This window comes from Carcharhinus amblyrhynchos, chromosome 14, assembly GCF_965287045.1.
Source record: "Carcharhinus amblyrhynchos chromosome 14, sCarAmb.v2.hapA, whole genome shotgun sequence".
Lineage (NCBI taxonomy): Eukaryota > Metazoa > Chordata > Chondrichthyes > Carcharhiniformes > Carcharhinidae > Carcharhinus > Carcharhinus amblyrhynchos.
The window spans coordinates 36,533,387-36,559,274 of record NC_137337.1 but is presented as its reverse complement, the minus strand read 5'-3'; the positions used below and the strand labels follow the sequence as shown (position 1 = coordinate 36,559,274).

Below are 25,888 nucleotides of genomic sequence, written 5' to 3'. Positions count from 1 at the left end.
AAATGGTATCAATTTCATAGTCGATTGGTGGGGAAAGGAATCCACCCTAAATCTAAATGCATGGGTGGTACTTTTCAGGATATTTGAAACACAATTTAGTTCTTAAGTTGATCTGGATTTGTCAAACCCAGATGTACACTTCTATTGCTTGTTGCCCAGTTCTTTCTCAGCAAGAGTTCTTTTGGAATTGACATTGGACTTGTTATATTGATGTAAAGCATCTAATTTTCTACTTCTTTTGTCTTGTTCTATTGAAATGCCTCATGATTGAAGAAATTGTTCAAAAATAGAATTTGTACATTTTTTTTCTCTTTAGCTCAACACCTTTCAAGCACTATTGGCTTTTGATGAGTCAAACAGCTATGCAATTTTTCTGTACCCAGAAGATGGGTTGCAGTTCTTCGGGACCCGCCCTAAGGAGTCCTACAATGTTCAGATAGAGCTGCCTGCTCGGGTGGGCTTCAGCAGAGGAGAAACTGGGTTCCTGCTGTGGAGAAATGAAGGTCCATATTACAGTGTTACTAGCAATGAGCAAAGTGTGAAAAACCTGTATCAGTGAGTAATTATCATTTCAGGGTATGCAGAATTTTGCCCTTGTAACCTCTTTGCTTTTGCAACTCTCTCCTCCTTTAAGGTGCTCCTCTTTGTCCAAGCTTTCAGTTATTTGTCCTAATATCTCCTTTGGCTTCCCATTCTACTAAGGCACTATATAAATATAATTGTTTTTATGTCACTATGTAACTTAAAATAGTAAATATTAAGCCACGTGTAATTCAATGATATTGCAGTGATTAACAAGCTACATTGTGAAACAAAAACATTGCAAGTTTTTATGTATATTAAGCACTAAATTTAATATCCTGGGTGGATAAATTGTCAATTAGTAGAAGACTCAGTTCTATAGGTGTTATATTTGAGATCTTGTGTTGGTTTAATAGTCAGTAAATTTTATATATGACTGTTTGGAATTATTCTGATAGAAGTTTTACTCAAATTTAATAGAAGTCTGCTTAAAACATTAATAATCCAGGCTTACAAATGCCATTTAGAAAATGAATATTAAATTTAAGACTAATCATCACTTTATATCCATTGTAGGATGGGCAATTCAGGAACCCGAGGAGTTTGGGTTTTTCATATTGGTGGAACATCCACATTCAGCAATGTTGAACAAGCAAACATAGAGGCACCCTCAGGAGGAGATTCTATTGTAACATTGGACAGTACTTTGAATGATCCAGCTATGTCTCATACATTGGAACCTGAGACTGAAGATTACAAACAATATTATGATGAAGAAGAGTTGGAGTATGTACCTTCTGTATCCACAGAACCTGAGGACAAGATTGATATTCCAGACGACCCACCATATCCGGATGTAGGCATTATACCATCTTATCCAGAAGGTTATCCAGAGGCAGGCAGTGTGTCATCATATCCTGAGTCAAGGGCCTTGCCATCATATCTTAAGAGGCAACCTGAAGGTGGGACTGGTCCAAGGTACTCAGTCGAAAACATGGAGAGTGAACCTTTGCTTAGAAATCCATTACCAGTTACTCACGATAGACATGTTGTCAGTGTGGAAGAAGATGAAGAACTGGGTACAGGTGGTAAGTTGCATGCAAAGCTGATTTCAAATATGGTCATACTACTTGATTCATACATTTATGATTTTAAAACTCACTTTTGAAATTGTAGCCTGTATTGTTCTAACCTGTAATAGTCAATTGTAGCAGATTTTACCATTCAAAAATACGTTTGCAATAAACAGAAGATTTAGATCATTGTGCTAGCTAAATCTTGCTACAGTGTACTGCATGTCAAATATGAATCACGATACATTTTGACATTTTTTGTGCAATTTTGAAAGTTATTGTAAGATGGTGTTAGTATTTGTAGTAAATAGTGGTTTGGTAACTCGTCTTAGTTTTCTGGGATCTAATTGAGGCAGGTGTTTTAAAGCAAACATCTATATTCAGTAAAACTTGTGCCAATGTTATCCATGCCTCATTAAGAAGTGGTGAAAAAATTTGACCTGATATTTTCTCTGATTATAAATCTGAAAGTAAATGTTGGGTGTTGTGATTGAGAATTTCTTGTCTTTTCAGTTTTCACTTACAGTACAGGTACGAAGGAAACCTGTGAGAGAAACCAGGGACAGTGTTCCCAACATGCGTCTTGTACTGATTACTCAACTGGATTCTGCTGTCATTGCCATTCTGGTTACTATGGCAATGGAAGAGAATGTCTACCAGAAGGTACTTGGAGAAAAGTTCCTAACTTAAATTTATTTCTGTGCTTGGAAACTTGTCAGGCAATTGCACATCTACATTTGTACAATTATTTGATTAACTTCTCTGCAGGTGTTACACAGCGTGTGAATGGAAAAGTAAACGGGAAATTAACGGTTGGAGCGAGTCAAACACCCGTGGAGTTTAGGAATGCTGACCTGCATGCCTATGTAGTTGTGAATGATGGGAGAGCCTTTACAGCTATTAGTCAAATTCCTGAGGTAGTAGGTTGGGCAATGCAATCACTTTCTATAATTGGAGATCTTTTTGGATTGTTGTTTGCTGTGGAGCAACCAGGCTCCAAAAATGGATTCAGCATTGCAGGTGAGTGAGTCTACGTTGTATAGTTTTAATTGAAATTTGACTCATTTCCAATATCCAGAGTAAGTGAGGAGTTTGGTAAAGGAAGAGTTGGCCTCCTCGCTGTTGACTCCTTTTGATGTGAAGGGTAATTTGAAAACTCTCTGGCAATGGAGCAAAAAGCACTTTCAGTACTCATTCAGTGCATCAAATGCCTAATATTGTAGACACCAGTAAGAGTTTGAACCCAAACTGCCCTTGAATTTTGTGACTTAACGGCAGTTTTGAAAGCTTTCTTTTCATAAACAACAGTAAAGAAAATAATCCATTGTTCTTTACCAATTTTGAGTTACTGTCTGTTTGTTGACAATTTAAATTTAACAGAAGCTTTTGTTATGGCTCAGCAGATAAAAGCATCTATGGTGTAGTGCTAAACTGTTTCAGCTTTGATATCTGGGACCCAATTTTGACCTATCCACTTGCGCAATGTTTAAAATCAGTCTCCTGCTCTGTTGGGTTAGTTGACCATTACCAGGGTGGAGATTCTATTCAAACTGTTAATCTTTCTTTGTCACATGCTGGCTGACTGACCTGCTGGGGGTAACTTTTCACTTATTCAAATTCCAAGCATTTTATTTCATATTCTCTGTACAGTGATCTTCAAGTATACAAAGAACAAAAAAAAATTACAGCACAGGAACAGGCCCTTAAGCTCTCCAAGCTTGCACCAACCATGCTGCCCAACTAAACTAAAACCCTGTACTCTTCTGGGGACCATATCTCTCCATTCCCATCCTACTCATGTATTTGTCAAGATGCTCCTGAAAAGTCACTATCATATCTGCTTCTGCTACTTCCCCTGGCAGTGAGTTCCAGGCATCCACCCAGAAGGAGACCATTCGGTCCACCAAGGCTGCACAGACAACAGTCTAACCCTATCATAACTGCATGTATTTATCCTAGCTAACCCCCTTGACACTAAGTGGCAAGTTAGCATGGTCAATCAACCTAACCTGCACATCTTTGGATTGTGGAAGGAAACTCTCCCAGAGACAGGGAGAATGTGCAAACTCCACCCAGACAGTGACCTCAAGGCCAGAACTGAACCAGGTCCCTGGTGCTATGAAGCAACAATGCTAACCACTGCCATCTGCCCAACTTATCAAATTTTATCATTTAAATGATGCTAGTATTTCAGACAGGATACAACACTTCAGAATAGAATGGTAGTGCCACGGTTGATCTCATCCCCTCCAGAATAGGTTGTGGGGGGCAAAAAGTGTTGCCCATGGTTCCTTGCTCCCAATTTTTATCCCATGACTCCCACCCCAGCTGAAATGCACATGTGAGTTTGTGACCTCGTTCAGCTTTGATTTTCTCCATAGCTGTTCAATTGCTCAGAATCCACACTTACGCATAGAGAATGGCCACTTTGTTAAAATATTATCATGCGAATATTGTTTTTGGAAGAGGAGGTTTCATTGCATAACCTAATTTTTAAAATGTCTTCCAGGTGCTAAATTTATTCGCAATGTCGATATCACCTTTTATCCAGGCAATGAGAAGTTAAATATAATGCAAATAGCTCGAGGACTTGATACACAGAATTATCTCAGTGTTACTACAGAGATTGAGGGCGAGTTGCCTAATATTGCCCAAGGTGCCACAGTCGAGATCCAACCATACGATGAACTTTACCATCGCTCCAGTTCTGGTATGTCAACATCATTAAGTTGTATTTCTTTTGGATTCTATTGTCTATGTCCCATTTTCATTGCTCTGTTAAAATTTTCAGTTTATCTTTATCTAGATCATGGTTTCTTGCAATTGTTGCAGAAATGCGAGCAATTATTAGTTTGCTGTCCACTGGGATTGTGATGTAACATTGTTAATTGAAGCTTTGTAAATGTATAGAACAATTTTTTCATACTATATAGCTGTCTGTGTGATCACTTTACATACAGTGCACTGAGAAGTAAAAACCATTTGCTTATGTCTTTTTTTCTTTTGTTTTCTTTAACACTGAATTGTACAAATGCTACTTTTATTTTCAAACTTCCCCTTTGCAGCAATGACCTCGTCAGCCTACAGGGAGTATACTGTTGAATCTCCAAATGGTGAGATACAGACTCTTCGATATCAATTGAGACAGAACATCACTTACTATGATTGTGAACATTCACCGCAGACCATTCCATCCACTCAACAACTTAACGCTAACCGTATATTTGTGCTATATGACCAAAGTGAGCAGGTGGTTAGATATGCAATGATCAACCAGATTGGACCCGCCAGAGGTAAATGATTTCTGTATTAACATCTCCCTCCATTTTGCACCCTTTTATTTGATTAGCTTTGTGAAGAAAGAGTAAGATGTTGGAATTCTTAGTGCTGCTTTAGATAAGATTGTATTTAAATAAGAATAAATATTCACCTAACATTTCAAAAAATATTCTGGCCACATTTCCTTTTTCGGTTTAGAGTTAGCAATCAGTCTTAGAAATGCATGTTAAAGAATACTTCCCAGCTGAGAGAGAACATTGTTCAATGATTATTCACAAAGTACTTTATGCCATCTCAGCCGTACGATGCCTTCTGACTGTCCCTGCTTTTGTAGAAAATGTACTTTGTTAGCATTGAACAGATATTCATCAAGGAGATGGGGCAAGAAAAGAATAATGACCCAACATCAAGGTCATTGAAAGAGTGAGACAATTATGTCCGATCTTAACAAAGCTCTTTTTACTGTGGATAAGTTGGCCACAGGTCTGATGTCAGGAAGTTGTGTTTGAGGTAAAGTACATAAGGGACGGGAAAGGAAATCACAAGTGTGCTGATTTTTTTAAAAATATGCAGGACCATTCTCTAGTAAAATTGTGTTGAGAATGGGAAAGTATTTGATGCTATGAATTATGTTTACATATTACTGACCAATAGTCATTCTTTCATAACACACTACTTTCCTAGCAATTGAACTTGCTTTTGGTAAGAATCTCTTTCCAAATAAGAATGAACTTGAGACAATAAATCTTTTATTGAGCTGGGTTTAATGGTAGGACTGACCAGAACATTGAACCTTCTCTGATTGCTGCAGGGCATATTTAAAACTGCTGCTTATTATTTAGTTGCCAGTGAAAGGATGACGCCCACTCTGATGGTGTGATTGTATTATTATCACTGTCATTTATAATGCAACTCCCCTGATTGGGGAGACTTTATGGGAACACTTTCTTGGCATGCACTGAAGAATTTTAATGCTCCATACTGCTTATTCAACATTTCCCTAGAACATTTAATTTTAATGGCAATTGTACTGTCTCGACACAATTTGAAAGAGCATAATTAATATAACTGCCTCCAAAACAGATCTCTCTCAATTCTGGTTTCTGATTAATTCTAGTTCTAATTGTAGTTCTGAAGGATTATCAACTATGCCTGACCTGCTGACTATTTCCAGCATTTGCAGTATTTTGCTTTTTAGGAAGTTAGCTTTAACTTGGCGAGCATGTGGGAGATTGCATTGGAAAGGAACTTCAAGGTGCATGAAATACTGGGAAAGATAAATTGCACTAGAGTAGGGAATAATAACTTAATAGATGGGATAGGAGTAAAAGAGAAAATAATAGAAGCTAAATCAGGGTTACTGAAATGGGACTAGACAAGATAGATGCAGGAAGGATGTTCCTGATGGTGTCCAGAACCAGGGATTACAGGATAAACCTTTTAGGACTGAGTTGAGGAGGAATATCTTCACCCAGAGTGGTGAGCCTGTAGAATTCACTACCACAAAGCTGTTGAGGCCAAAACATTGTGGGGGCAATTCTCCTGCAGGGGGCCAGAAGCCATTTAGTGAGCTTGCTACTGAATGACTCCAGGCACTGGACTTCTGACAGCACAGAGCTGATTTTAAAAACTGAAATGAATATTTCAAATGAACATAAACTAAAGTCTCTGGGCCTGCTAGCCCCTCTCCTCTGGCTCCCAGGCACTGTCCAAGGGGCAAAGCAGCAATGTCCAGGGAGTGAAGCCTATTGGAGGCTGGGCCTGTGGGGTCGGGGGGTGGAGAGTCCCACTGCAACTCTGCACTTGGGATCAGTGGGAGGGTGGATAGTAATCAGAGGGTGGGGTTGGGAGATTGAGGCTGGCCAGTGGGAAGGTAGGGTGGGGATGTTGGCTGGCCCAGTGACATCCAGCCAGCAATGGAGGGTTGCTGTGCTGGCCAGTGACCAGGTGGCTGGCAGAACGGGGCTACAGCACATGTGCCAATCTCTGTTCTGACAGTGGCCTGCTCAGCGCTATGCTGCTGGCCCCTCCAGCAGGAAGTGGCCCCAACTCCTGATTTTCCAGATTGAATATTGCAGTGGCACTCTGCAGTGCTGAGTGTGGGAGAATCATTCTGAAAATCCTGCTAAAACGACCAGCAGGATTTTATGCAGTTTTTATGCAAATTTGGCACTTAGCATTCCTTTTGGGAGAATCCTAGTTTGTATCTTTTCAAGGAGTTAGTTATAGCTTTGGGGCAAAGAGAATGAAAGGAAATGGGGGGGTGGGGGAAGGGCAAGAATAAGCTACTGATTTGGATAGTCATGATCATAAGGAATGGCGAAGCAGGCTCAAATGGCCTACTCATGCTCCTATTTTCTATGGGCAGGATTTGTCTCTCCTTGGTCTTTGACAGGGGGTTGTGTGCTGCTTGCCTGCAGCAGTATCTGTGTTTACAGTGTGTATGTGAACACATGGAGTGTGGTAAACAAGATTGGTGAAATACGGGTAAATATTGCCAAGTGGAAATATAACATAGTGGCTATAATAAAGACCTGGCTTGAAGATCAATACTGGGTATTAAATATTCCTGGATATAAGATGTTGGGAAAGAAAGTGATGGAGGAGGGGTGACAGTATTGATAGAATTGCAGTGCTAGAGAAAGAGGAGGGTGCAGAGGGGGTCAACGACATATCAGGCTAGAGCTAAGGAACAAAGTGGATGCAATTAACTGCTCGGTGTAGTCTTTAAACCAACTAGTCCTAAGGATGTATCAAAACACATGTGCAAAGAAATTAGAGATGAGGTGGGAATCTCCATAATTAACTTTTGAAAAGGTATACAGTAAAATGGCTGCACTTTCTCACAACTGCTAAAAATTGTTAACCTGTGTTCTGGACTCAGCCTCCCACTGTTCTGCTTTTGCATATTCCCTCAATGCCACTCACTAGATTCCCACCCTCCTATCCATACTTCTGGTGAGATCTCACTACTTTGTTTGGATGAAATGCAGAACTGAGGAAACTAGCATTTTTGAACTGACAGCATTGCCTGTTGAGAATCTTGCTGCCTGGATACGTAGAAACTAGAAGCAGGAAGAGGCCATTCAGCCCTTTTAAGCCTGCTCTGCCATTCATTATGATCATGGCTGATCATCAAATTCCATGACTGATCCCTTGTACCCCATGAGCTATATCTATAGAAATATTGATCTATAAAAACTGGGATCTTTCTGATTTTATTACTTGGTATCCAGGATATTCCAAAGCTCTAATTAATTAGACCCTGGGAGGGAAAACTGATTATGGACTTTGTAACTAAGAAATCAGCAAAAAAAGTAGCTGCAATTCAATGTCATGTGTAACTTGCAGAGATTTTTTTATTAAACGATTTTACTTGTAAATGAAAGATTCAACCTGAGTAACAGTGAAACTTTAAAGAAATCTCTCTGAACTGGACTCGCTCTGGATGTCAGGATGATAAATGGGAGAAACTCTGTTTCCCTAAAACAAGATGTGGAGACACCAGCATTGGACTGGGGTGGGCACAGTAAGAAGTCTCTCAACACCAGTCCAACAGATTTATTTGGTAGCAGGTGAACACTCAAAGCTTGTGCTACCAAATAAACTTGTTGGTCTTTAACCTGGTGTTGAGACTTCTTTCTGACCCTAAAACAAGACAAGTTATGGCTGGCTTTTTTGGGATCCAACATTCATCAGGGTCTCTGTCTCTCTCCATCCTACTCAAAGCCCCATTTGATTGCTTTCTTATTCAAAAATTGTTCAATCAGTAGAAGGCTGGAAAAAGTTTGCACTGAGCTTACAAATACTAATTTTGGAACTGACATGTATGCACAATTTTAAGTACTGTATCTGCACAACAACCAGTGTCTGAGATTTCTGATGCTGCTCTCTGCCCCTTCTGGCTGTTTCAGATGCTGATTAATTTGCTGTGCATTTACAGTAAGGTCCTGATTACAGGTTCAGGTGGTACTTTTTCATCACTGGCATGGTGGTTGTAAGTGGCTAATGTTAAATATAAGTATCTGGTGCTCTTAGTTTAAGTATTGGTATGATAATCTGCTGAGAATCTGAGCAAAAACAAACTACCTGCAGCAGTTCACTTTCAATCTAAGCCTCTGCTCCCAGAGTATGAGGGTGAGAACATTCTGGAATCTGATCCGGGGGACAGAGAGGGTATGAATATTCTGGATTTGGGTACGTAACTAACTGGGATTGACCCAGTGGTTGTTTAAAAAGTGCTGAAGCTTTCCACCTCCCAAGTATGGTTTTTAAACTTTTCTAGCGAAGTGCTGTGGGTTTGATTTTAAAGCTTTACGTCCATGGAGTTTCAAAATGATGAGAGTAATTTCCCCCAAGAGCTTTGGACAATAATGGAAAGTTGCTGATACTGTTTTAAAGCTCAGTAGTTTCAATTCTGTTGCTTGCTACAGAGTGAGAAGTCGCAACACCAGATTAAAGTCCAACAGGTTTATTTGGTAGCAAAAGCCACTAGCTTTTGGGCTTCTGACCCCTGATCACAAACAAGGGATGTAAAGAAACACACAGTTTACAGAATACTGATTGATTAGAATGCAGATTTTTACAGCTAATCAAGTAATCAGTATTCTGTAAACGTGTATTTATATCCCCTGTTTGTGATCAGAACTCTCCACTCACCTGCTGAAGGGTCAGAAGCCCAAAAGCTAGTAGTTTTTGCTACCAAATAAACCTGTTGGACTTTAACTTGTTGTTCTTACTGTGTTTAACCCAGTCCAATGCCAGTATCTCCATATCATGCTTGCTGCAGAGCCAGTGCCCACATGCCAACCCACCATCCTGGGTGACTGCCTAGTTTGTGGCTGCATTGGCCCTGAACATAGGCTACAAATGAGAACCTCCTGCTGTATTATATTAGTTTTTAATGAGCAGCAAGATTTAAATTAGCATTTTTGTCATTTGGAAATCTTGTATTGCTAATTTCCTTAGAATGGATGGAACATAATGTAGAGAATAGGAGTAGACTACTTGCCCCCTCCAGCCTGCTGCACCATTCGATTAGATTATGGTTGACCTTCTACCTCAACATTTTTTCACACTATCCCCATATCCCTTGATGTATCTATTATCTATAGCAATCTGTCTTGAACATGCACAGACCTCTGGAATAGCAAATTCCCAAGCTTCCACCATCTGAGTGAAGAAATATCATCTTACCTCAGTCCTAAATAGCCTACCATTTATTCTGAAACTGGGCCCCCAGGTTCTAAATATCATTCCTGCATCTAATCACCCCTCAATTTTGTAAACTTCAGAGAACAATGGCCCAGTTCCTTCAGTTGCTCCTCTGAGGACTATCCTGCTATCCTCTATGGCAAATATACCCTTCCTTGGGTAAGGAGACTAAAACTGTGCAATACTCTCAGGTGTGGTCTCACCAAGGCTCTATACAATTCTAGCAGACATTTTTTTTATTCCTGTATTCAAATCCTCTTGCAATAAAGACTAACATAACAACAGTTGCTTTTCTAATGCATCATTCTCAGATTTTTTTCTTAGTGCAATATATCTTTGTTAAAAGTTATGAAATATCTCCTTAAATGCCTGCCACTACTTATCTACTATCTTTTAATCTATTTTTCTAGTCTACTGTTGCCAACTCTGCCTTCACAATTGCTATATTTGAGTTGAAGACACTAGTTCCAGAGCCAAGTTTCTGACTCAAACTGAGTGTCAAATTCATCATTACTATGATCATTTTTGCCTAGAGGATCCTTTATTATGAGATCATTAATCCTGTCTCATTCCACATTACAGGGCTTAAAATAGTGTGTTTACTGCTGAGTTCCAGATAATATTCCAAGAAACTGTTCCAAATACAGTATGAACTCATCCTCAATGCCTCCTTTGCCAATTTGGTTTCTTCAATTCATATGAAGATTAAAATTTCCCATGGATTATTGCAGAATCACATTTGATTTGTACACTGTCCTACAGTGTTGCTACTATCAGGAGGCTTCTAAACTATTCTTACCATGGCTTCCCCAAACTGATTTTACATCTTCAATCTTCTGAACCAAGATCATTTCTCTCTGCTTTATTGATCACTTTTTTTAAAGCAGAACCATCCGTCCCCCTTTCTTTCCTTCATTCTCATCTTTCTGACATGGCCAACAATGGTGGAGCAAGACTCAAGCAATTAAAAATCACACCAGGAACACTGGCTACAATTTCAGCCTTGAGGCCAGAAGCAGGTGAGTACAGACATCTTGGAGGGTTGTCAGTTTGGAGTACATTACTGAGATAAGGACTGGCAGGATCATGAGAAATTTGAAAATTGGGATGAGAAAGCATTGCTTGACCAGGGTGCAATGTAGATCAGTGAGTACAGGGTTGACTGGCAAACAGGACTTTTGGTGTGAATATGGGCACAGATAGACAGGTTTTTTTGGTAGCACAAGCCACTAGCTTTTGGAGCACCGCTCCTTTATCAGATGAAGGAGCAGCACTCCAAAAGCTGATGGCTTGTGCTACAAAATAAATGTGTTAGACTTTAACCTGGTGTTGAGATTTCTTACTGTGTTTACTCCACATCTCCACATCACAGACAGCAATGGATGACCTCAAATTTATGGAGAGTAGAAGTGAAACACTTGTAGTGGAATAGTCAAGTTTAGAGGTAACAAAGATGGAAGGATTTCAGCAGCAGATGAACTGAGGTCAGAATCTGGCAATGTTAGAGGTTAAAAAGTGGTCTTGGCAACATCTCTACAATTTCCCTATTCCCCATTATAATTTTTAATATCTCTGGTTTGTAAAGGGCCCATGTTTGTTTTTGTTTCTTTCCCCTTTTTTACTTACCTGTAGAAGTTTTTGCAATCTGTTTCTATAACCCTGGTTTATCCTCTTTCTATTTTCATTGTTAGTTTCTTGGCTATCCTTTGCATTCTAAAATCTTCTCAATGCCACTCTACCTGGCAACATTCTTGAATCTACAATAGTGCCATCTTCATAGAAACCTTATAGCACAGAAAGAAGCTGCTGAGCCCAACAAGTCTGCACTGACCATAATCCTACCCACGCCCTATCCCCGTAGTCTCAAATATTTATCCCACTAATCTCTCTAACTTGTGCATCCCAGGACATTTAAGGGGCAGTTGAGCATGGCTAATGCGCATCTTTGGACTGTGGGAGGAAACCAGAGGACCCAGAGAAAACCCATGCAAACTCCACTCAGTGACCCAAGGCTGGAATTGAACCCAGCTCCCTGGAGCTGTGAGGCAGCAGTGATGCCTACCATCTTTTATTAGCCATGGTTGGACCACTTTCTCTGGAGGCTTTTATTCCATGAGAGAATACATATTCTTTGTAAATTATACTTTAAATATTTCCCATTGCTTATTGTGCTGTTCTATGCCTGATGCCACATGCTGTTCAGGGTTAATAAATGACTTTAGCCGTTAGTTCTGTCTCTTTTGGACTTGAGAAAGCTCAACAGTTGTAACTTCAATGAATTGTAACTATCCCCCTATTAAGGCCTTTTCACTTCCCTGACCTGGTTTCCTGTACTGTGCTCAGTTTGCTGACTCACTCTGTAACCTTTGCACTCAGATCAGTAGCATTTATGTGATGTTGAGTTGAATAAAGGAAAAGTGCAAATTTGGAAATGGGCAGCAGAGTTTTGAATGAGTTTAAGATTGATGGGAGTGTGACCAAGAGTGCATTGAAATCGCCAAGACTAGAGATACTGCTGACTGAGGGCTCATCAGAAGGAGCTGAAGTGGTCCCAGTCAGCCAAATGTTGAGATGGGAGTAGGTGCTGAGTGATCCTGTGGATGCCTGATCAGATACTCAAGTCTGGGTCAAATATGATACCAAGGATGGAATTTTATGATCTTCCCTCACCCCTGGAGATGGGATGGCAGACGGGTGTAAAATCAGTGGAATTTTGGGGATGTCATTGCCTACCCACCACCTCTGGTATTTTATCAGTGAAAGGGTTGATGGTGTGTGTGGTCCAATACCTTTTAGGCTAATTGAAGCCCTTAAATGGCTATTAATGGAGATTTAAGGATCACCTGCTGCTGACATTTTGCCTGCAGTGGGGTGCCCATGCCAATGGACAAGATTGCTAGGTAAACTCTGGTGGCTCAGTAGAGGACATTCCTGTTCAGGTACCCAGTGTCTAATGGAGTCAACCTCCTAATGTTTTTCCCCTTGGCCTCCTAATTGTTGCCCCTCTCCAGGATCTGCCTAACTGATCCTACTTAGGCTAGGAGGATAGCCTCATTTATCTGACTCCATTACTGTTCATTGTAAGGGACTAACTGCAATGCCAACAGTGAACTCCACTCCCAGTGGCACTGCTGAGCTGGCCAGCAGCTCTTGGAGATGGGACATTTTCCTATATGGGAAGGACACCACAACCTCAGGCAATTGACAGGTGTTAAATCCAGTCATGGCCACTTTTCCCTGAAATATTCTGACTCAAAATTCTGAACGGTTCGATTCAATCCTGTGGAGTTGGTGAATGGGGAATAGTGTTTGTGATGGGGACCATAGGTTTTCCAGTATTTGGAGGAGTTCCTGCTTGTCCCTCGAGTCTGAAAATTTGGACAGTGGAAGAGTCGAGAGATGATGGCAAGTTGAGTTTGGAGGTTTATAGAAATTATCCTCTGAATAGTCAGAGGGGAGGGAGCAAGTTTGATTGTCATGGGTAACTGAGTAACTGACCTGATTCATCACTTGCTATAGTTGCCAATTGCAATTAAATATATTCAAAGGTTTCAACACCTGACTCATCCCTTGCTCCAGTTGTTAGTTGGCCAATGTGTCCATTTTTGACACACTGCCTCCCTTCGTTAATTGGAAAGACTCATTACCCAATTGGACTATGCTTGATTTTCAAGCAAACGATTTTTGTCCCATCTTTTGTAGCTGGTAAAGAGACGTTCAAAGAAAAAACAATTTTTAATGTTGCTGCAATATTTATTTCTCCAGAATTACACCAAGCTGTGTCCACAGGATTGAATTTCAATTCCTGAAGACCCCAGGCCAGTGCTAGAGGGTTGGCAACCGTATCTTTTGCCTTTCACTTCAGGGCATCAAAATCAGACTATGTAGTCACTCGCACATCTGCTATTTGCGAATTGTCTTGTTATGTGAGCATACTCAACAGTAATTAAAGGTCATCTGTTGGTTGTAGTGTCCTTCAGGATATCATGAAAGTGATGACTCCATATAATCATCCTTGTTTTCTCTTTTTGTTCACTTATTAACACTAACAAATGTCTCCTGTGTTTTTTTGCTTGTATTCAGACTAATTAGGGATGTCAGTTATTTTCCAGGGTGTATAAACTAATGGTAAAATACTGATAATACAGGTAGTTAAATTGAATTAAGTTACTCACCTGGCCTTGGCTCACTAAAACTGGTCTTCCATTATTGAATCTATGGTACTTCAACAGACACACCAATCTTTAAAATGCAGTTCCTCAGGTATTTTTCTTGATCTTTCTGCAGTTAACTCTCAGCTGGAGTCTGTAAATCCATGTCAGGATGGAAGGCATACTTGTGATGCAAGAGCAGAGTGTTTCCCAATAAATGAACATGAGCACATCTGCAAATGTGCACCTGGCTACGAAGGAGATGGCAAAGTTTGCACAGGTGTGTGATGAGAATAAGTGTGCTATTAGTACTGTACAGTCCTGTTTGGTCTTTCCTTTTTAATATTCTTTAACTTTCTCTTTCTTTCTAACTAGCATTTCTTAACCAGGGTTGATTGAGAAAAGTACATCTATATTCTATGACAGCTGGATATAATGTACTTTAAATTCAAGGATACATTTATTGTATGATGTAGTGTGTATTTTTATTAATTTCTCATGAAAGTTAACACCTGGGGAGAAAAATGTAGTAAAACAGTACATTTTGGTTTGGATTGACATGGCAAGATTTTGATCCCATTTTCTGTCCTCTGGCCCCATGATGGGTTTCCCCCTCAATGGATGCAGGAAGCCATTGACTGCCAGTGGGATCTTCCAGTGCTGCCAAAATTTATGGGATTTGGCATGAATCACTCATCTCACTGCCAGAGAATTGCCATGAGGTTGCAACCTCAGCTGGTGAGAGAGGCTGGAAAAACGTGCCTTTTGTTTCCATACTACTTCTGATGTTTCTTTAATGTTGGCATGGAATTTCTACTTTGCAGAGTCTTGAAATTGTGGTAGATCCTGTTTCGTTGGGCCTCTGTTCTACATAATAGCTGTTTTGATTGGGCCTGGGGCCTCTGACATGAGAGCCAATATTGCCTGGCGCCCACTTAAAATATGCGAATGAATGTTGCACATAGGTCAGAAACACATGCTCCAAGGGTAAATTGGAATGGAGTACACAGAGTTTGAGACCCCAATGTGCTGATATTTGGTAGAAACTTGTATCCTGTAGTCTTGAAGTTTTGAACAGAGGTTGGTGTATGTGATAGAATTGCTTGGAGTGGTTTTCTGTTTTGCAGTGCACCTGTACAGAACTAACCTTTCCCTAACAGCCTGAGGGTTTCCGAGACGACAAGGAATTGTCTGTCCTGGCAAAAGTCAAAGATTCTGAGCCAGCATAATGAAGGGGAGGCACCACACAAATTATTAACTCCCTCACAAGACACTTACAGCTCTTGTGAACCTTTTTGAAGTTTGCAGTGAGGAGCTTTGTGTGGAAGTAAGTTTATTTTAAGAAGTGATTGGAGCATTCTGCCAGCTTCTGCAGTGAACTCTGTAGCTGAGATAATCTGAGCAGCTGTGACTGTAAAACTTATCAGTTCTTTCAATTTCTATGCTGTTGGTTCCTTTTCAAGCAACCAAATGGAATCTGTATAATATCAACCATGGATCTGTCAGAGCATCAGTAATGTTGGAGGATGCATGCAGTTTGGCATGATAGCAAGAATGTTATTGGACTCCAGTTACTAGTCCTTCCAGTTCAGAACACAGGAGATGACACCTACATGGCATTGCAAGCTCTTACCTTAAATCCAACCTTCTGATTTGCTAAATGTTCAGATCGTGTAGCTAGCCCCAGTAATTCTCTATATAGAAATGGCAACTTCACAAAGTTATGAAACCTTCATCCATGGGTGGCAAGGGGACACAGTGGTTAACACTGCTGCCTCAGCTCCTGGGACCCAGGTTCAATTCCAGTCTTGGGTGACTGTGTGGAGTTTGCACATTCTTCCTGTGCCCACATGGGTCTTCTTGAGGTGCTCCCATTTCTTCTCGCTCTAAAGATCTGCACATTAGGCAGATAGGCTAAATTGCCCCTTAGTGTCCCAAGATGTGTAGGTTAATAGATTTAGCCATGCAAAATGTATGGGGTTACAGGGATAGGGTGAGGAAAGAAGGCCAGGTCAGAGTTGTGCAGACTCAATGGGCCAAACAGCCTCTTTTGCACTACAGGGATTCTATTCTGAATTTCAGCCTCCGTGATCTATCTTGCCTTGAGAAAAAGAATTAGGTGAACAAATTTTTATTGGTGGTTTATGTGAACCCATTGCTATCCAAGATAATGATTCCTCCATGAGCATTACCACACTGCCTCAGAAAATGTCAGAATAAAGGAGTGCTTTCATTACTCAAAAGCAGTTCTGCAGTGTTCCTCTGAAATGTGTATCATGTTGTAGTTTGCCCAGCCCTGTAATCTTTGTTATCTGAAATAGCCCAGTTATCAGTGAGTTGTGGAGAAGTGCCCCAGCAGCAAGGTGAGAGAATGGAATGGAGCCTCATGAGGACTGTTACCTGGTGGATTTGACAGTGCCATTTAAAAAGATCCTAAAGCAACTAATCAATTAATTATTCTCTTACATTTTGATCTTTCTCCTTGTCAGCATTGCTGTTGTTCTATTTTCCCTGCTTTCACATGTTCAACTCTAAGTGTCATCTACATTGTAGAATCTCATTGTGTCTCCAAGTGCTCTGCCTCCATAAACACTTCCAGTCTTAATGAGTTCTATGAAGAGCTGAATATTCCTTTTTGTATTAAAATAATGTGACAAATAATTTCTATGCACTATACATTCTCTTGCCACTTCAATATGCCTTTTCATCCTATTCTGCTGCTTCTTGAAAGTGCAACCAATGGCATGAGTGATAGATGGTTGCTAAGCAGGACAAATGTCTCATTACTGAGATGGCCTGCCTGTTATGGCATCTTGGTTTGGAAGGGACTGCTAGCTGAACCTATGCTGCTCTTGCCTGTTCCCCTCCTCCCAATTTAGTTATGTTGAGCTCCAGGAATAGACAAGGTGTTTAGTTTGCACTGTCTCTCTCTTGACAAATGGAAACCTAATGCAGATGCCAAGTCTATCATTCTCCTGGCTCCAACATTTGTCTTCACTGCAGAGTGGCAGATCTAAAGTAACTATCACGTTCTGAAAGCCCTGAGAGAGTATGGCCTGTACCTTGTCTCTATCAGATAACCTGTGTGCAGGGTTCTGTTTAATGTTACTGTTTGTGCTTCTGCAATGGATGCCTCATTTGAATAATCATGGCAAGCTGCTAACACTGCTTGCTAACTTGGCAATTTACCAAGATGGGGCAGATGGGTGGTAAGAAATGGCAAGAAACAAGAAATCTGGTAGCTTCTCTGAACTTGAGCCAAAGTAAAGGCTAAAGTGAGGGTGGAGCATAGGGACTTATGGCAGATGGGATTTTTGAGGTGAGGTGGAACATTAATGTGAAGGATTGCTGATCATGCTGGTGTAGATCCAAGTATCAATGTGTCGTGCTTGCATAGCACTCACTTCAATTGGTACCTGAAAATTACATAAGACCCTGACTTGCAGGATCCAAGGCTTTATAAATAGAGACAGCGTACAAAAGCATGGAGGTTATGCTGAACCTTTTTATAATTCACTGGTTTGGCCTCATCTGGTGCACTGTGTCCAATTCTGGGTGCCACACTGTTAGGAGGAATGTGACACCATTAGCAATGTTCAGGAAAGAATTTCAATGGGCTCATGGATGAGGAACTCCAGTAACATGGATAGATTGGAGAAGTTCAACTCTGAGAAGTGATGATGAAGAAATTTTACAGATGTTCAAAGCCATGAGAGTCTTGGACAGAGTAGATGGAGGGGGGGAACGTGTGGGGGATTTGCTCTCATTGGCAGCAAGGTCAAGAACCCAAACTCACCAATTTAGAGTGAATGACAAAAGAACCAGGGGTAACATGAAAAAGATTTTATTTCCATGGAGTGGGGATCTGAGCTCAAATGCACTTAAGTGTGGTGGAGGCAGATTCACTTGCAAAAAGATATTTGACAATTACCTGAAGAGAGAAAGTTTGCAGGACAATGGGAACAAGTAGCAGAATGGAACTGGGTGAGTTCCTTTGCAGAGAGCCAGCATGAACATTACTGGCCAAATGACCTGTTTATGTTGTAACAATTCTATTCTTCTGTTATGAAGTGCCTCCTTGGAGCAAATTGATGCACTGGCTGCACAATTCCAGGATCAGTTGAAATGAGGGGATATGTACTGTGCTGCCATTCTATTCTCCTGTGCTTAGCATCCCAAAAAAAAAGCAGCGTGGAAACCTTCCTCATTCTTCATTGCAACACAGTGCAGAGGCCCACCTGCAAAGAACAAAGCCTATCCATTACACTTCCAGTTGCATCACATTAAAGGGATTTGCTCCACCCAACCTCCACTATAAGGCACAAAGCAGGAACTGTGGTTTCATTGATCTGCCAAAGTTTCAATCATCATTCCTTCCTTTGGGCAGTGTTGCTATTTTTGGAACAGACAGCTTCTTACTCCGCTAAGATAGTAAGATGCAGCAAAGAGCATTGCCGAGGCTTTTACAGATACACTGCTTGCATTTTTGATTCTTGCATATGCTTAGAACAATAAAAATGGTGATAAATATCCATTATACTATTGTGGACAACTGGATATAGGAAGCTGCAGAGAAGTGTTTAGCATATTGGAGATTCTGCAACTGAATTTGTGTGCCTTCCAGGCATGAAGATTTCATTGGCATCAGCTAGGGTATAGCTGACTGCTGTATTCCAACTGAAGTCTGCCAGATTGTCCAGTTTCACATTGAGAAAAGAAAGGTGCCTCGTTTTTATTAGCTGGTAACTTGTCCAAAATTATTAACTTCATCCATTGCCACTTCTCCAGTTGGTCACTATCTGGACTCTCATGCATTGAACTGGCTTTGTCTTCTCTGTTAATGTTTCACAATAAGCAACTCCAACTCTTATTGTATCTGCAGATATCTCACTGGATTACAAATAAAACAACATGGATATTTTCGCAAGTCAATAAAATGATTCTGGATAGATAAATACACAATTACAGCTATTAAAATAGTGAAGTAAATGATAGCAGCAGGATCTTAGGGGAGGTTCTGTCTGGCAACCCTCAACATTTTTGAGGTACTGACATCCCAAACGTATTTGCAAAGCTGTTATGATGTGTTGTATCTGGACTTGAGGTAAACCTTTGATAAAGTCTCACTGGAACAGCTGCTGCAGCACAAGCTAAACTGTCTAGACAGTCATTGCCCGAACATCTTAATCATTGCTCACTGCACAGCTGTATTTATAGCCCATTTACAACAAGTGGTGATTAACCACTTCATTGATTCCTTGAGAAATTTAAAATGTCTGCCAGTACATTGTCCAGTTCCTGCTCAGTGAGGTACAGCTGCAACTTCCAGTGCTTCTGTTAGATAGGCAAATGATACTGATGAATGGAAACGAGTGACATTGGAGAATTTTTCTAATGGGGAGAAATTTATTATTCATTTGTGCAAATCCAATCTAGAACATTGAACTCAAAGGTGAAATTTTTGCTCCTATTTTCTTTTTAAATCTTTTCCCACCAATTTTTTTTGCCTGCTCCTGCAATTCTTGCGTGTTACCTCCTTGTTTATATGGTTTCAACTCCTTTGTATAAAGCAAATAAGAGGCAACCCCTTCAAGGCCTTCAACAAAAACATTTCACAAATGAAACTTAAAAGATCACACTAAAATGTGTTTTTAAAGTGGTCAATAAGGCACCCACTCCCTGCAGTGCCAATGAGCATGGAAGTCCTTGATGGTGCCAGTGAATACCACATGCTCCCTCTCCAGGGATGTGTAACTGTGGTAGAGGGACACAGTCAATTTGGATTACCTCCTTGTTCACTCACTGCCTGGACATGTTGGTGGCCAGTTTGGCCAGGCCCAGGGATGTATGTTTCCACTGTGCAGGATGCTTTAGTTACTTATAGTGTGAAATATTTGTGTAGTCCTTTAATGACATGTCTTGGTGGGCTAATTGCTCACCAGTTGTCATCACTGCTATCATTGACCAATGATAGTTGCTGAATAAGTAATCAGCAGAATCAATTGTCTTTCAATGACAAAGTTAATACTTTAAGAATAGCACAGAAAGGGAATGAAACTTGGGATCTTCCTGGGCTTTTTGTTAAATCGTAGAATCCTTAGTGCAGAAAAAGGCCATTCAGCCCATTGAGCCTGCACTGTCAACAATCCAACCCAGGCCCTATCTCTGTAAACCCATGGATTTACCTTGCTAATCCCCCTGGCACTAAGGGGCAATTTAGCATAGCTAATCAACGTAACCTGTACATCTTTGGACATGCAAGCTCTGCACAGACAGTGACCCAAGGCTGGAATTGAACCTTAGTCCCTGGGATTGAGGCAGCAGTGCTAACCACTGCCATGAGTTTGTCCTTGAAATGTGGACAACACTGCAAGGCTGCATTTATTACCTATTCCTAACTGCTTTGAGAAAGTGGCAATGGGTCTTCTGGTGGGGTTGATGATCGTCCCCTGATTGTATAAGAGAGACAATTCCAGGATATTTTCCCAACAATGTTGTTGGAATGATGACATATCAAAGTCAGGAAGGTGCTGATTGGAGAGGAAACTTGGAATTGATGGTGCTGTGGACAATGACAAGTTTCATTTCAGCAAAGTCTGTTATTAGCCACTTGCTTACCTCTATGTAACAAATGAGCTGACATTCTGTGCTGCTGTAGTCACACTTCCAAAACAGAGGACTCCTGGTAACCTCCACTCCTCATCTTGCCAAGTTACTCAGGGTTACGGGAAGGCCACCTATTTTTCTTTGTAAGCTCTATAGTAGAAGGTGAAATGTTTCCTGTTGCCCAGATGGGAAGGAAAGCTGCATATTTTGTTTAAATAAACTTCCACCAGCTGGATTTATTTCTTCCACCTTGTAATTTGAAACTGTTTAAACCCCACATAAAACACCTTGCAGGTTCCAGCATTTCAACCAGTTTATTGCTAATTGGAAGGCACTCACTTTCAGGAAGGTTTCACTATCTGTGTGTAACTGTAATTAACATGACAAGATCTCACTTTCTCCTCAGATATTGACGAGTGTGCCGATGTTGGCTCCCATGAATGTGGAGAACATACCTATTGTATCAATGTTCCTGGATCCTATGGGTGCGAGTGCCAGCATGGCTATGAAATTCTAGAGAATGGAAATACGTGCGTTCGTAAGTGTTTTTAGATATCTAAGTTTTTTTTTTGTGGCAGTGGTTAGTAGCTAATAAACACCATGTAATCAAAAAGGTGATATTAGTATAATTTTGATCACCTTTATCCCAAAGAACTTCTAGCATTACTAGATCATAGTTTCTTCTGGTTGAATCATAGAATCCCTACAGTGCAGAAGGAAGTCATTTGGCCCATTGAGTCTGCACTGACCACAATCCCACCCAAAGTTCTATTCCTGTAACCATGTATATACCCTGACACTAGGTCAATTTAGCATGGCCAATCAACTTAACCCACACATCTTTGAACTGTGGGAGGAAACCTACACAGACACGGAGAATTGCAAACTCCACACTGACACTGGAATTGAACCTTGATCTCTGGCACTGAGGCAGCAATGCTAACCACTGTGCTGCCTGTTGGGTAATTTTTAACTACACTAACACATGCTTAAGTATTGGACACGTCTGATAGAAAGCATTCCTGGACTAATTCAGTCAAAGATTGCTCTGATCCAAAAATGGGTTCATGAAAAGTGAGAAACAAACAGCAAATTACTAATTCAGTTTTTTAAACTGCAATCATGAAAAAGTTGTGCCAAATTAGAGGAGAGTTTGACTCCAGGAGAGACATGGAGTTCATTATCTTAGTTTCAAATTAACATTGCTTGCCGAGTCTTAAATGAAAGGAGTTTCTTTCTCAGCTGTGTTGCTAATTTTCCAGGGTTAAAAATGAATCGCTTGACCATTGCTATGAGCAACGCAGACGAAAAATAAGGGGCATTAAAAATGGTGTCTTGTTTCAGTTCCTATGAACACATTTTTTATTTACAAAACTATTGGTGTTGGGGAGAAAAAGACCCCTTGGCTGAATAAGAAGGTTGGAGGCTGGAACTCGTGATGACATCTCCGGGGAAATATCTAACTGGAGCTGGCCACCCTATTCCCAGAGTGTAATTAAAGTCACAACTTCCATTTTAGCAAGAGGAGGAAGGAACAAATAGTCACAGCTGGTGCATTTTTTCCACTAGACATTACCCAAGGTGGTGAATGTACCTCAGTGTAATTAACTACCTGAGCTTGATGGCAAAATTTGTCCTTGGCAGAAAGACTTGATCAAAAGAGAACGGTATCAGATGAATCTTTGCTCCATATTACCAATGGTAATTAGTAGTGCTCTTTTCTCAAAATACAAAATCTTTCCAGACAGCTGCAGGAAATATTTCAGGATTAGATGGTAACATAAAACATTTGTAACACTGTGCATCCAACCACAACTCTAACTGTAGAGGAAAATGATATTTCGCCAAGTTAACTGGGCATCATGGACACCATGTATATTAGTGAATTAGATGAGCAAACTAAATGAATCTCATTTGCAGAAGAGATATCAAAGGTGGATGGGAGGGTGAGTTGAGGAGGATGCAGAGATCTTTCAATGTGTTTTTGACAAGTTGAGAGTGGACAAATGAATGGCAGATGTAGTATAATTTCAATAAATGTGAGTTTATCCACTTTTGTAGCAAAAACAGGAAGGCAGATTACCATCTGGCCTTAATTAGGAGAGGGGAACATGTAATGAGACCTGGGTGTCCTCATATCAGCCATTGAAGGTAAGCATGCAGGCAGTGAAAAAGGCAAATGGAATATTGGCTTTCATTAGATTCAAATACAGAAGCAAGGATGTCTTAATGCAATTATACAGGGCCTTGAGGCCATGCCAGAAATATTGTGTGCCATTTTGGCCTCATCTGAGGAAGGATGTTCTTGCTCTGGAGGGAGTGCAGAGAAGGTTCACAAAACTGATTTCTGGGATGGAAGGACTGACGTATGAGGAGAGAGTCATTTCGGATTGCATTTCCTGGAGTTTAGAAGAATGAGGTGGGGATCTCATAGAAACCTATACAATTCTAACAGGACTAGACAAGGTAGATGCAAGAAGGATGTTCCCAATGGTGGGGTGTTCAGAGTGAGGGGTCATAGTCTGAGAATACAAAGTAGACTTTTTAGGACAGATATCCTGGGATTCAGGGTGAGGTATCTAAATGGATACAAAATTGGCTTCTTGACAGAAGCCAGGGGGTTGTTTTTCAAACTGGGTGCCTGTGACCAGCAGTGTGCCTTGGGGATCCGTACTGGGTCCATTGTTATTTGTTATTTAATGATTTGGATGACAATATAGGACACATGGTTAGTAAGTTTTTGCAGATGACACCAAGATTGGTGGCATAGTGGACAGTGAAGAAAGTTATCTCCAATTGCAATGGGATCTTGATCAATTGGGCTAGTGGGCTGATGAATGGCAGATGGAGTTTAATTTAGACAAATGCAAGGTGATGCATTTTAGTAGATTGAACCAGGGCAGGACTTACTCAGTTAATGGTAGGGCACTGGGGAGAGTTACAGAACAGAAATTTAGGGGCACATGTTCTTGGCCACTTGAAAGTGTCACAGGTGGACAGTGGTGAAGAAGGCATTTGGCATGTTTGGCTTCATTGGTCAGAACATTGAATAGAAGAGTTGGGATGTCTCGTTAAAATTGTACAAGACATTGGTAAGGCCACACTTGGAATACTGTGTGCAATTCTGGTCATCCTATTATAGAAAAGATATTAAACTAGAAAGACTGCAGAAAAGATTTACTAAGATGCTACTGGGACTTGATGGTTTCAGTTATAAGGAGAGGATGAATAGACTGGGACTTTTTTCTCTGGCGCATAGGAGGCTGAGGGGTGATCTTATAGAGGTCTATAAAATAATGAGGGGCATAGATCAGATAGTCAATATCTTTCCCAAAGGTGGGGGAGCCTAAAACTAGAGGGCATAGGTTTTGAGGGGAAAAAGTGTCCAGAGGGGCAATTTTTTTTGAGGGTGGTGAGTGTCTGGAACAAACTGTCGGAGGTAGTAGTAGAGGAGGGTACAATTTTATCTTTTAAAAAGCATTTAGATAGTTACATGGATAAGATGGGTGTGGAGGGATATGGGCCAATGCAGGCAATTGGGATTAGCTTAGGTGCTTAAAAAAAAAGTGGCATGGACAAGTTGGGCTGAAGAGCCTGTTTCCATGCTGTAAACCTCTGACACTGAGGAGAAATTTCTTCACCCAGAGTGGTCAGCCTATGGAACTTGCTACCACAGAATAGTTGAGGCTGAAACATATGTTTTCAAGAAGCAGTTAGACATAGCACTTTTGGGTGAAGGTGTTCAAAGGATATGGAGGGAAGGTGGGAGTGGGCTATTGACTTGGATGATCAGCCATAATCATAATGAATGGTGGAGCAGGCTCAAAAGGTTGAATGGCCTCCTACTCCTATTCTGTTTCTATTCACTTAACTATTGTGATCCAAGCAGCAATCCTCTGGCATACCTAAACACAAAGGGCCAATATGAATATAAGGAATAGGAACAAGAGTAGACCAAGTGGCTCCTTGAACCTGTTCCACTATTCAGTATGATCATGGCTGATCTTCTGCCTCAACTGGACTGTACAGCCTGCTCCCCATATCCCTTAATTCCCTGAGAGACTAACAACAATCTATTTCAGCCTTAACTGTACTCCACAATGGAGCATCTACAACCCTGTGGGGTAGAGAACTCTAAAGATGCACAACCCTTCTGAGTGAAGCAGTTTTCCACATCAGTCCTAATTGATCAACCCCTTTTCCTGAGACTATTCTCATGTTCTAGATGCTCCAGCTCCCACAAATAATTTCTTGCCCTCTACCCTGCCAGGCCCCTTCAGAATCTGAAATAAATACAGAAAATGCTGGGAAAACTCTGCAGGTCTGGCAGCATCTGTGGAGAGAGAAACAAAGTTAATGTTTTGACTTCTTCAGAGTTAGGGAGAAATGTGATGGATCTTTTACCATTAGAGTGGGGGTGAAGCAAAGTAGAAGATCAATGATGGTGGAAGCTGTTTATCTCTGAAGAAGAGTTGTATGGACTCAATGTTAACTGTTTCTCTTTCCACACGTGCTGCCAGACTGAGTCTTTCCAGCATTTTCTGTCTCTTATTCCAGACTACCAGCATCCACCATGTTTTTTGCTTTTATTCCCTTCAGAATCTTGAATGTTTCAATGAGATCAACTCTCATTCTTCTGGGTTCAAGAGTACAGGCTTGATTTTACTCAACATGTTGTCATAGACAGCCCTTGCATCCCAAGACCAGTCTAATGAATCTAAGCTGTCATACCTCCAAGACATATCTATCCTTCCTTAAAAATGGAGAGCAGAAATGCCACAGAGCCCCTGATGTGGTCTCAAAGTCCTGTACAACTGTAGCAAGATTTTTTAATTGCTGTCTGTCTTCTAATCCCGTTGCGATTTAAAAACTGACATGCCATTTGCCTTCCGAATTGCTTGCTGGAACTGTGTGCTAGCTTTGTGTTCCCTGTACAAGTATAGAATCCCTACAATGCAGAAGGAGGCCATTCAATCCATCGAATCTGCACTGACCACAATCTCTCCCAGGCTATAATCCCTTTAACCCCATGTATTTACCCCA

General features: G+C 40.7%; 1 protein-coding gene across 1 annotated transcript in view; it reads left to right on the top strand.

The window, feature by feature from the left end:
- Positions 1 to 25,888, top strand: part of nid2a (nidogen 2a (osteonidogen)) — a 133,137-nt gene that overhangs the window by 5,686 nt on the left and 101,563 nt on the right. Inside the window, exons 3-10 of the mRNA XM_080202687.1 lie at positions 317 to 555; positions 1,099 to 1,610; positions 2,109 to 2,258; positions 2,364 to 2,615; positions 4,105 to 4,305; positions 4,661 to 4,888; positions 14,376 to 14,519; positions 21,252 to 21,383. Coding sequence (XP_080058813.1) covers positions 317 to 555; positions 1,099 to 1,610; positions 2,109 to 2,258; positions 2,364 to 2,615; positions 4,105 to 4,305; positions 4,661 to 4,888; positions 14,376 to 14,519; positions 21,252 to 21,383 — 1,858 coding nt within the window. The remainder of the gene's footprint in view (positions 1 to 316; positions 556 to 1,098; positions 1,611 to 2,108; positions 2,259 to 2,363; positions 2,616 to 4,104; positions 4,306 to 4,660; positions 4,889 to 14,375; positions 14,520 to 21,251; positions 21,384 to 25,888) is intronic.